This window comes from Athene noctua, chromosome 14, assembly GCF_965140245.1.
Source record: "Athene noctua chromosome 14, bAthNoc1.hap1.1, whole genome shotgun sequence".
In the NCBI taxonomy this organism is placed as follows: Eukaryota; Metazoa; Chordata; class Aves; order Strigiformes; family Strigidae; genus Athene; species Athene noctua.
Genome location: NC_134050.1, coordinates 12867896 through 12880197, shown reverse-complemented (window position 1 = coordinate 12880197; position 12302 = coordinate 12867896). Strand labels below are relative to the sequence as shown.

The window sequence follows — 12302 nt, the reverse complement described above, 5'->3', positions numbered from 1 at the left end:
CTATATGTTAACGAAATACTATAATTCTTAACAGTATTTGTATTGTTTCAAGCTCTTTGTAAATGCTGGAATACTCCTTACTGTAACTAAAGGAAAGACAGTAGCAAAGACAATTAAGATTTTATAAAGCATTTCCACCCAGCCTTGAAGTCAGAGGGCAAACTGTGATTTTGGGAGATTGATTTATACTTACTTAGATCATTAATCAGAGGTAAACCCAGAGAAATCACTAAACTGCAGCAGGGTAAAGCTGTTACAAACAAACGGAAATCTACACTGTACAATGTCAGACTGATGTGCAAGAATCATCAGGTACAATGATAACACTGTAAATCCTACAATTTATACTCCACTAATCACAACTTAAATCGATAAATATTGCTTTTGTTTTGGGCTCATACCTACTAACCCCACCCAGGACTGAGGCTCCATTGCTGACCCATGCTGTGGTCTAACTCTGCTATGACAGGAGACTGAACCTGCAGAACAGTGGGTGCAAGCATGAATCGTACCTCTTCTTCAAGGAATCTTCAAAACTTCATCTTACAAACTCAGTATAACAAAATACTGTGGTTCTTAGATGACTTGTATGGTCTCAAACTCAGCGAGTGTGTACTTGGAGACTGGCTTGGATCACTTAGCTCTAGGTCACATGGTGATTTGGTGCAAGAATTATCTCCTGTTTTTCATTCCTCTCCACCACCCACCACAGACCATTTTATCATTTGCCCCTTCATTTTCCAATAAAGTCTATAATTTACAGCAGAACATTTAAAAATTGTTGTCTTCTGTACATTGGAAATGCTGTGCTGAACAAAATGATGTCAACTTTATTTCACATATTCTTGTTAAAAACTGGATTTACTTCCTCTAACTAAGATTATTGCCAGAACTCAAAGATAAGCACTGCTAATTAGAGCTTGGCTTTCCACATTTCCCCCCTCCCCCCCCCCCACCGCACATCAGCAGAGCTGTTTGATCCCTTTCAGAAGCAGGTGTTCCTTGAAAATAAAGAACAGCATCTGAAGGTTCTTCTTCTCCTTTTTCTGCCTCACCATACAGGTCAGGTTGTGCTGACATAAACTTTTAATTAATTGAGCCAACATCAAGCACCAGATACTGAATTGTTAGCGTACATTTGAGATGCCAGTTAGCAGTTACTTGCAAAGCTCAGCACTAAATAACAAGAGCGTGTGTGTCTATCTTACACATGCACAGATAGGTTAACTTTTAAATGCTTATCAACAACTATGCCTACAATTTTTTAAGTGGTGAGCAGAATGAGTTTTACCATTTCCAAAACTCAAGAGGAATCATGTAACTAAAACAAGTCAAGCTCACAGGCTGCTGTGGAAACGTAGCCATATACTCTGCTCATTACTAACTCAGGAAGGATATAAAGGCCTTTCTGTACTAAAACATAGTTTTCTCAGCACTAATCCTCTACAGCTATTAAGAGTAACTTAGGACAACATTTCTAAGCACTAAATTAAATAAAATCACCAACATTGCATAAAACTGACACAATTGCTGCGATAACAAGCTTTGGAAACACAAACCCTCTGCAGGTATGTTTTGCAGTGAATAGGCAAATAAAACTATGACAGCTCAACTACGGTCCCCCTACAAGAGGATGAGGAAATTATGGTCCATTAAACATCTCAAGTTTAAATCAAGGGCTTATATGGCAAAATGAGAAAGATAACCTTTAGCACACACGACCTAGAGCTTTTTCCAGGGATTGAGGAATGCAGGCTGGAGAACTCCAAAACTGTAGCCAAGTAAAGGTATTGTACCAGTGTACCTAATCAGTGCAGTCCAGCAGAAAAAACACTTGTCTTGCACGCAACTGTTAGCATTTCTCAGGTCAAAAGCATTGCATTAGAGGAAGAATTTAAAATATTGTTACTTCAAAAATACAGCACATTTATTTATTTGAAGATCGAGTACAAGACATTTCCTTGAATTTTACCTATTCTGGGATTTTCTGTGAAAGCGCGAGTCTTTCTTCTGCCTTCTGGTCACAGGGGGTGCAGGGGTGGATGGGAGGGGCGGAGGAGCAGCAGGTGTAGGAGATGGAGGTAGGCCATTGCTTGGTTTACTTTTGTGGTTTTTGTCTGCTTCATATTCAAAGGTGCGTTTGGGCTTGGGGACAGGATTCACTGCGGTGTTAGCTGGGCTTTCGAGCAGCAGTTTAGGGTCAGCCAAGTTTGCAGTAACCCCCTGTTTTGTCTTACTGCTTTTCTCAGCCTCAGTAGGTGTTTCGGGTTCACTCCCCAAAATACTCCCTCCTTTGCTATCACTTAGGGTTTCACTCAGTCCCTCCACAGTACTCAGAGTCACAGACTTTTTTCTCCCTTTGTCAACACTGTAACAGCTACTTGGCAACTGGGGGAGGCCTCTGCCGGGCTGCTCTTTCAGTGCCTGCTCGATCTTCTGTATTCTGTTGAGCACAGCAGAGGACTCTTTCCTGACATGGCCCTTGAAGAATGCAGCAGAAGGAGGCTCGCTCCTGCCCGTTCTCTTTTCAAACCGATGGCAGGAATCCCTGTCCTGCAGTTCCTCCTCCTCTGTTTCCGGGTAAGAGCACTCGGAAAACGTTCGGCTCATTCTTCTGAGCCCTTTGAAATCAAACGTCTTCTCGCTGCAGGGAGAGGTCAGCACGCTGGGGCAGCTCTCACTGCCCGACCTCTCCCCAGCATCCCTCTTGTCCACGCACACGCTCATCCTGGGGGAGAGCTCCCGGCGGCACTCCCATTCCGTGATCTTCTGCCTGATGTCCAGAGCCTGGGAGCGGACACTCGCCCGGCTGAGGGAGAGGTTCCTCAAGTTGGTGGCAGTGCCCAAGGACAAAGTACTCCGGGCGAGTGGATGGCTCCCTATCGTGTCCCCATCTTGAGCCTCCTTCGGTCTCTCTTTTTGGTCCTCAGCCTTGAATACAGACAGCCTTTTATCCAAAGCACCCACGCTAATGGCTTTTAGAGGGTGGCTTGGGGAGTCGGTGTCCGATGGGCTCGTGGAGGTGCTTCGCAGCGTAGACGTGCGGCTGCTCCAGTCCTTGAGGCGCAGTCTGGAGCTGGAGCCTTTGGTGAGTCGAGCAGAGCGGCAAGAGTCCTCACTATCGCTGAGGGGGTAGGCTGGGCTTCTTCGTGGGGACAAAAGAGGCGGTGGAGAGACTGACTGACACCTAGAAGCAGAAAGAAATAGAAAATCAAGTCCTTGGGGAAACTAGAGTTATTTGCCAAACATCTTCTGGCTGCAGGTAAAGCAGAGGATGTCAGCATGCTGCAAAACTACCCCAATGCATCACTAAGACACCAAATACCATTCAGCCACGGAGTCGGGGGCAGGGGGCAGCAATTAACTGATGTCAGTGATGAGCTGATGAAGAGCAGAGCATTCAGCACCTCCCAAGCCAGTTTTCTCACCTCTGTTTAACTCCCAGCTTTTCCAAGTTTCCTGAGTTTAAAGGCAGCAGAGATACTCAGTGAATCTTTGCCTTGAATGCCTCTACCACCTCCAGCAGAATAGCTCCCTGACCTCCCAAATTAAGGAGTCCCTCTGCAAGAAAAAGGCACTGTCAGGGAGAAGATTCCCCCTACAACAAAAATAGGAGAAAATCCGACCAACAAGGAGGACAGTTTACTCACTGGTTGCAGTGAGGAAACCAATTTAAAAAGATGTCAGGTTTTAATTCATAACTTCTGAAGCAAAATACCTCCGTGCTCAGCTGCTGCAGTATTTTAGCAAACCCCTGATGTACACAGTAAACTAAATAAAACAGCAAAAGGAAGGCCTGTTTTGTCTTTGGTCTGACATTGTGGACAACAGATTAAATTCTCCTTATCAAAAATAACAGAAATAACTTCTTATCAAAAGTGTATCACAGACTGAAAAAACATACTAAGCTGTCCACACTATGTGTTGAAGAATATAAACTATATGGAAAGGTCTCAGCGTTACCTTGGAAAAAACCCTCAGAACAAAATTTTGCCATGGTTTGCAAGATCAGCCATTGTTACTGGGCATTTGTACATTGTTGCAAAGATTAAGAACAAAAAGACAAAAGGAAATTAAACAACACATTAATCAGCTGTCTTGGCTTTCAAAACCACGTCAAAAAAGGGGGTTTACTGCTCTGCCACAATACATACATACAAACAAACCATAGCAGAACTAATCATGACTCTTTTAAAATTTTGTCTTAGAAACCTTTCTGTTCCGAACAGTACTGAAAGAAGAAGAAAGACCCAAAACTAATGCCTTGCATATGCAGTTAAGTTTTGTTCTATGAAGACTGTGGACAAGTTGGTTTTTTGTGAACTCTCCTGTACACACAAAATTCAAATGAAAGACCTATTTGACCAAAAGAAATCATGGGAGCAAATGTCTCCACTATAACAAAGGGAGAAAAGATTCAGAAGATCCCTGACACTATGGGTTTTCTCCCCAACAGTCAGCCAGCACCTATAGGCACAGGTACCAAGTTCTGTGCATTAATCTGAAAGTCTAGAGCATTGGGGCAATTTCTGAAAAATTTGCTTTTTCTTCTCCTTCAAACACATCCCCAAACCAAATTATTAGATTTCATTCTGGTTTCCTACAGTGGATACTTTGCAAGCAAAGCTCAGAAGTATCACAAAGAGGAAGGTTCTGGTCAGAAAAGGACACCGATCAAATTATTGCAAAAGGAATCATGTCTTTTTTAGAGTCCTGTGATAATCAAGCCTTGTTGGCACAGAAATTGCACTGCTTGGTGACTTCTGTTTCTTCATCATTTTGAAAAATAAACCTGTCTATAAGAAAAGAGAGATCTCATGCCAAAGACAGTGGCAAATACTTCACCAACAATTGCTTAAAGCCTCCTCATTTCAGGACAGAAAGGATGCCTGTCAGAAAACACCCTCTTCTTTCTAGAAGATAAATTTCCTGCTATTCTATACTGCTTCAGACAGGTGTCATAAGAGATTTCAGAAGATCAAAAGCAGGCGACAGGTGATGAGTGGTTTTGGCTGGTTGTTGCAGCATAGAGTTTGAGTGAATTACGTAGAATTATCGTGGCCTACATACCTTTACCGTATCTGAAGATGAAACCTAAATCAGTCTCCTCAGACTTGGTGGGGTGCCCTGATTCTTCACAATTCCTGGCTGTCCTGTCTTCATTTCTTCAGTTTAATACCACAAAGTCACAGATTTTATATTATTCTTAACACTCCTTTAGCTTAGACTTGAGATCATGTTCTTCTAATCCCTCTATGTCACACAGGTCTGCTCCAGACCTGCACTGACTTTTCTCTTAATGAAACAAGTATGACCTGGTGGAAGTGTATTTTACATATAAAGACTTCAGCGAGGGGATAGGGACTGATTTTGCAAAGAGGCCATGCGGAATGCTTTAGCATGTTAAAACTCATTTATTAGATTCTAAATTACAATCTGTATTGACAATAGCAAAAATACAAAATGACTGGGGTACAGTCAGTAATGGGACAGCAGAGGTGAAGGACATGCTGACAATCCTCTCTCTGCCTTTGACTCGCTATATAGAAAATACCATAGGCATAGTCCCTCATCTCCTTACACTCATAAGAAACATCTTTTCAGTTGTTTCCACTATCAGGAAAAGGTCTGTTGACTCATCAGAGAGGAGGAAAAGGGTAAAAGCATGATTTGCATAACCTGCAGAATTTGCACAATGTTTCTTCTTAGAGATATGAGCCATTCGTAACGTAACTGCACTTAAGGCTCTATCTTGAAACCCCTGAATTCAGTTGCAAAACTCTCACCCACTTCTACTATGCAAGATTAGGGCTGCAGAGCAACAGGCCCTCTGGAGCTGTATGCTGTTCAATACTTAGGATACCATAGTTAAGAAAAAGATTCTGTTTTACATCGCGTTATACTCTAAATCTAAGTAATCCAGATAGAAGCTATAGGACTAATTCAACAAGAAAAAGAAACAAACCTTTATATGGCTTCAGGCATGTGTCCTCTAAAGAACAGTAGCAAGTAATAGAATGAAAAAAAGGAAGTCCAAAAGTTGATCAGTGGATAATAAAATAGTCCTTCCCCAAGAAACTTACTTCCATTAGAAGATTATTCTCTTGAAGGCACAATAGTTCCACAAGACTTTAAGACTAGTATTATTGGACAGAGACGAATAATTAAATAACTTGCAGTCGTCCATACAAAGATTGTAAAGCAAAATGTTTTTATTGAAGTTTTCTACATACACAATGGTACATGCGGCACCTTACAAAGCACATCATTAACACACACCTTCAAAATAGTATGCATAAACAGCATAAGTAAGATTATGGAATGAAGTTTAGTTTTCTTAACAAGTTCACTTGTTAAGCAATGACATTTCTTTGAGAACATCAGCATTTCACAAAACACATTGCAATAACTTGCTCCCATTGCCTATCTGATAAGGATATTCTTCCAAAACACGGCCTTTGTGTGCAGCGCTCAAACCAACTGGCAAGTCAGCAGCGAACTGCAGTCTCAAAGGCAAATCACCTGCCAAGCAGCCCTCAATGTCTTGTAAACAGGTCACAGACCCTCAAACTACCTTCCTCCGGGGACTCATTGCTGCACAGTGAGGGAAGCAGACAGAATCTGAGAGGTGGTTTCAAGCCCTCTAGACCATGCTAGCTTTGCTGTGTGAGTTGTTCCCAGAGAAATCAGCAGAATTACCCACAGTAGGAGAAAACTGATAGTATCAGTCACATATGTTTGAATTCTAGATACAATTGATCTTCAAATTCTGGTTCAGTCCTTCTCTCCAGTTTCTCTTTTTATCACCCAAACATAGAAATAATTACAAAAACTGTAATTCTCCAGACCCACTCTCAAATAAATACATGATTTCCATGGATCAATGTATGTATGCATATTGTTTTCTCTAATAAAGGCTCGTGTCAACAGGCATCTCCTTTCATCAGTTCCAGTGAACGGACGCCTGTGGATAACATGGAGCTGTATTTCATCTGCACCAAGAAGAGAACAGAATTGACTTACCACATTGCTTTGAGCTAATTTGCACCCTACTCATCACAAAGCAAAAGATGAAAAGGTGAACTGAATACAAGCCAGCAATGTGTACTCAAAGCCCAGAAAGCCAACCATATCCTGGGCTGCATCAAGACAAGTGTGGCCAGCAGGTCAAGGGAGGGGATTCTGCTCCTCCACTCTCATGAAACCCCCCCTCCCCTCAGTGCTGTGTCCAGCTCTGGGACCCCCAGCATAAGAAGGACATGGACCTGCTTGAGCGGGTCCAGAGGCCACAAAAATGATCAGATGGTTGGAGCACCTCCCCTGTGAGGACAGGCTGAATTGAGACTGTTCAGCCTGGAGAAGAGCAGGCTCTGGGGAGACCTTACAGTGGCCTGCCAGTACTTACAGGGGGCTATGGGAAAGCTGGGGAGGGACTCTGTATCAGGGAGGGTAGGGATAGGCTGAGGAGTGATGGTTTTAAACTGAAAGAGGGTAGATTTAGATGAGATCTAAGGAAGAAATTCTTCCCTGTGAGGGTGGTGAGGCCCTGGCACAGGTTGCCCAGAGAAGCTGTGGCTGCCCCCTCCCTGGAAGGGTTCAAGGCCAGGTTGGACGGGGCTTTGGGCAACCTGGGCTAGTGGAAGGTGTCCCTGCCCATGGCAGGGGGTTTGGGACTAGATGATCTTTAAGGTCCCTTCCAACCCAAACCATTCTATGTTTCTGTGAAGAAAGGCAGTACCTGCCCTCTTTGTGAGGCCTCTCGCAAGGCTGGCTTGTACTAAAAAATCTATGGTGATGGAGAAGGGCTGGTTCTTGGTGCCATAAATGCCTGAACCCTCACCCTGTATCTGACCCAAAAGTCAAAAAAAATCTATAATTTTGGACAAGACACAAATCTTCTCCTAACTGCAGAACATAGGTGCTAGCACTTGGCTGTGTATAAAAAAGGGAGAATTTAATTCCTGGGGATGACTCTGAAAGTGGGCAGTAGAAGATCAGTACCAAAAGCAGTGAGCCTGGCCTTTTGATCCAGCTGATCAGAAGCACAGCTCCTGCTTTCTTCCACTGCCAAACATCAACTCCAGAAGAGGAGAATGAGTGCAGACAATTCCCACAACTTCATGAGATATCTTTTAACAACAGAAGGCAGCCAGAATGGTGGCCAAAGAGCTGGCTTTATAAGTCTTTTGGAAATCAGAGTACAGTGGATAACAAGAATGTGAATTTATTGAAGAGTTGGCATTCATGATCCACACACTTTTTATAAATACTAATAACAACATTAAGTTGCATTTCAGACCAGGGATTAAAGGCGACGAGGATGGTTAAGTGATTTGCCTTGAAAGAGTTACAGGACTCCTCTCACTGCCCTGCTCTGACCTCTGAGGTAAGCAGCTCAGACTTCACAGCCCTGTTCTAGCTCTCCTGAAGCATCCCGAGTGACTCCACAGATCATCCTGTGCTGAGGAAAGACAAGTTGGCAGAAGCTATTCAGCAATCTTTCAGTTTTGCAAATCCCATCTGCCCTGCTTTAAACCAACACTTACAGAATAATAAAACAAGTTTTTGGCTCGCTGACCCAGGGAATTTCCCACTTCAACATGCTCATGCTTGGGAGCCCGTTTACTGAAAAAAAGAGCAAGAAACATGTTGACAAAAAGGTACTGGGTCTTTCCAGGCTCCTGATGGTGAGCTCCAGTCATTTCACAGGAACACTGATGTTTAGTAAAATCACACGAAGTCACACAGCGCTGTTTTTATTCCTCGGGACTTTCTCACCCCTTCTGCTAGGAAAATATTGTTTTCTTAGTATTTTATTTAGGCTTTCTGCTTATCCCTGATTTTTCTCAGAACAACCTAACCTGTTCCCGAGTAATAATAAAGTCAGAATCAGTTGTGACCATAAGCATGTTAGTTCATGTGTTGAGCAGACTTGGCCTGCCACACAAGGCTAGAAGCTTCTTGTTGCTTTAGCCAACATTTAAAGAGATCTGAAATAGAAGCAACAGAAATTTCTCCTTGTAAGACCAGCAAAACTCTTTTTTAATATGGGCACTAAAGCTGCCCTGATTTCAGGTAATTGAGGATGTAACTACAAAGTCCTCTGGAAATTTGTGAGAGAATGCTAAGAAATGCTCAGCTACCAACTTTCAAATTATTCATACAATACTACAAATTAATAACATTTTATGATTAATAAGAATCTTAATTTCTTTAAATAAAGAACCTCTCTCAAGCAAAAGATTGCACAAAAATGATCATTTGAAACACTAATTCAGAGATCCATTGTTAACACTCTGTCAGAAAGAACGGTAAAGCCCTCACCTTTCTGGTATCTTGTTAGACTTTTTGGCTACTGAGTAAACAAAATCGATGTGTTCAGACTTCAGGATGAAAAACTGAAATTGTGTTTATAACTGAATTTCAAAAACCCCCTAAATCCTGGGGATTTTATTTTGTGTCTAGATGAGCCTTCAGACAGTTGAAAGGCAAGAGAAATAAGAAATGTGGAGAACAAGATATAACTTACTGGGTTCTTAGATTTTCAAAAGGGTATTTTTTCCCATGCAAGTATAACTTCTCACCACATTAAAAAGCTCTGCTTGCATTTTTGTATTCAGACTAAAAATGGATTGTATTATGGGTTCAGACCTGACCAGACCCATAATTCAGGATGCAGAAACACAAATGAAAAGGCACGTTTTTAACTGAGCAAGCGGCAGGACGATGTGCATCTGAAAGCAGCGCCTTGTACACTCAATAACAGAGTGGTTCAGGAGCACACAAAGGTCCCCTGAGTAAGGAGCAGCTCCTACTTTGTGGCAACCACTGTGAGTGTGAATACTGAGATCAGTCCTTCCCAGAGGAAGGCAAAGTGAGAGGGAAGTGCACCCTGCTCACCTGTTCCCTGGAACCAAGTGTGCCATGCACATTTTGATGCACCACTACCTAGAAAGGATGTAATGGCACCCATGGTTTTACATACAGAGTACTATGGCACTCATTTCCACTGAACTTCCACTTGATATGACATAGCAGGCAGAGGAGAGAAAATGTGTAGAGACCAACAGAAGCTCAAATTAGAACCAGTGTTTCTGTGTCATTACTTCTGTGCCCTGGACAAAAAAAAAAAAAAAAAAAGGCAGTTTTGAAAAGGTTCAGTACCAACAGCTCCTTGTAACTAGTACAGTTTCACACCACCCTAACAGCACTGCTGCCAGAAAATCACCCAGCAAACCAACCACGAAAAGCATTCTTCTGCCTGTCAGACACATGCTTGCGAAAGCTGCTGGTACCAATCAATACTTTTGCACAACTGAAAACTGAACACACTACTGCAGTACAGCAATCTTCCACCTGTGCCTCTTCAGGTGCAAAAAAGCAGAGTAATTCAAAGAAGGCCAAAAAACCTTAACAACTTTGAATGAAGCAATGTTGAGGGACACTTCCCAAAAAATTTCCTCTTCCTCTCTAGACAAGAACTAGGAATAATTTCCTCTATGCTTTCCTCCAAAGAGCTATGAGAAGTCCACTTTTAGCTACCAAATGCTACCAGTTAGTGGTTTGGTTGCATTTTGAGATGAGTTATGAAACAAACCACTGGACAGAGAAGCAAAGATTCAGCATAATTTGTTTGTGACACTGTGCCATTTCCTTTCCTCAGCCCTAGCGATGTCCTCACCAGTGGGGACAGAAAGGCAGTAACTGATGCTGCAAAGCACTCAGCCAGGCAGGACTGTAAGGCAGCAACAGCGAACGCTCAGGGGAAAAATGCAGGTAGCCAGACTGGTCTAACTGTGTTTCTGGGTAGTCAAACATACAACCATCACCAAAATACATGGTAGGAAATGGCTCTGTTGCTTAGTTGAGATGGCCCAAGAGGACCCCCACAACGGATGGTACTTTGAGTTTTGACATTTTCTTTTCAAACATAAAGAAGCATCTAGGCTTACACAACTGCCTTGTATACTACAGCAAAGATGACAAACTGCAGCTTTCGCTGTATTAATTGTATCAGGAGTACAAAAGGACTTTAAAATCAATGTTACTGTTACTCCTTGTAACTAGGGATTATGGGAACATTAAGACCAGACAAAAGGGACCTTCTACACTACTGAATTTAAATCCAACCTTGTTTGGCAGTTGCAACATGTTCTGCACTCTGGCATAGCACACAGTATTGTAATTTTCCTACATAACTCAGGTAGATACCTACAGATGATATACAATTATCTTAAATCTAAAAAAGAGCTTATGGTGAGTAAAGGAGGTGAACTTTTCACACTCAGTGCTGGGCACATAGTAGTAAGGTGGTTTTTGAGCTGATTCAGCTTGGTAATGAAGCAGGTAGTACGACTTGTTGCATCTTGTCTCTCACTTGGAAAGTGATCTAAGTGGCAACAGAACAACTCCTCCTTCACCAGACCCTTTATGATTTTTGAGCTCTCACCAGGAGTATGGCCCAAAATTCCCAAAATTTGCATTCCAGATAATCACTTCCCTTTATTGTTGACTTTGAGATTGTGACAAAAAAAAAAAAAAAAAAAAAAAAAAAAAAAAAAAGACAGAAAATACTTTATAAACTGAAAAGTGAATTTGCATTATGAAACTGTTGGAAATAGGCTCGCTGTCATGGACATGTGCTAGTCATGGAAAAGTCCCACCATTTAGAGAATGAGGAGGCAATAAAATCGAAGTGGATTAATATCACAAAATGTTTAAAGATAGAAGAAAAATAGAAACTCCAATTATTTTTGTTTGTACTTTTGATGTTTTTTCCCCAAGGAATTTTGATACTTTCCATTTAAATGAAAATTGAGACTATGTCAGAACTAGTTACCAAAATGACAGGCCATTAGGACTGTGAAACAAAAAAAAAGGATCAAGCTCTGTGTGCCGTTTCTAAAAGCTCTAGTTTCTGTGCTCCCAAGAAGTTCTGAGTTAATGATAACAATCGTGGTATGCATTCACGGGAGTGCTGTGGTGAATTCCTGCGTATAAAACCCCTCTAGACCTCTGGGTCTTTGCAGTCATTTCATAAAGAGAAGTACACAGAAACTCAGCTGACTGCAGTTGAACTGTGTTTTTATGGCTTAGAAACAAAACGTCTGATTTACACCAGTGAAATTCAGGTGTCTGTCTGCCAAAGTAAATTACACGAAGTGGCAACTATGCTCTACAAGTCTTCAAAAAAAGGGCAAATAATGCTGATGAGTCAGATCCTATACACTTGCATTAGACTGGAGCTGCAAAGCAAGACAGCAAGAAAATCTGACACTGACAAATGACTGTAAAATAAATTG

At 41.9% G+C, this 12302-nt stretch overlaps 1 protein-coding gene across 1 annotated transcript in view; it reads right to left on the bottom strand.

The window, feature by feature from the left end:
- DENND2B (DENN domain containing 2B) overlaps positions 1-12302 on the bottom strand; it is a 141005-nt gene that overhangs the window by 69587 nt on the left and 59116 nt on the right. The window contains exon 3 of the mRNA XM_074918158.1: positions 1973-3187. Coding sequence (XP_074774259.1) covers positions 1973-3187 — 1215 coding nt within the window. The remainder of the gene's footprint in view (positions 1-1972; positions 3188-12302) is intronic.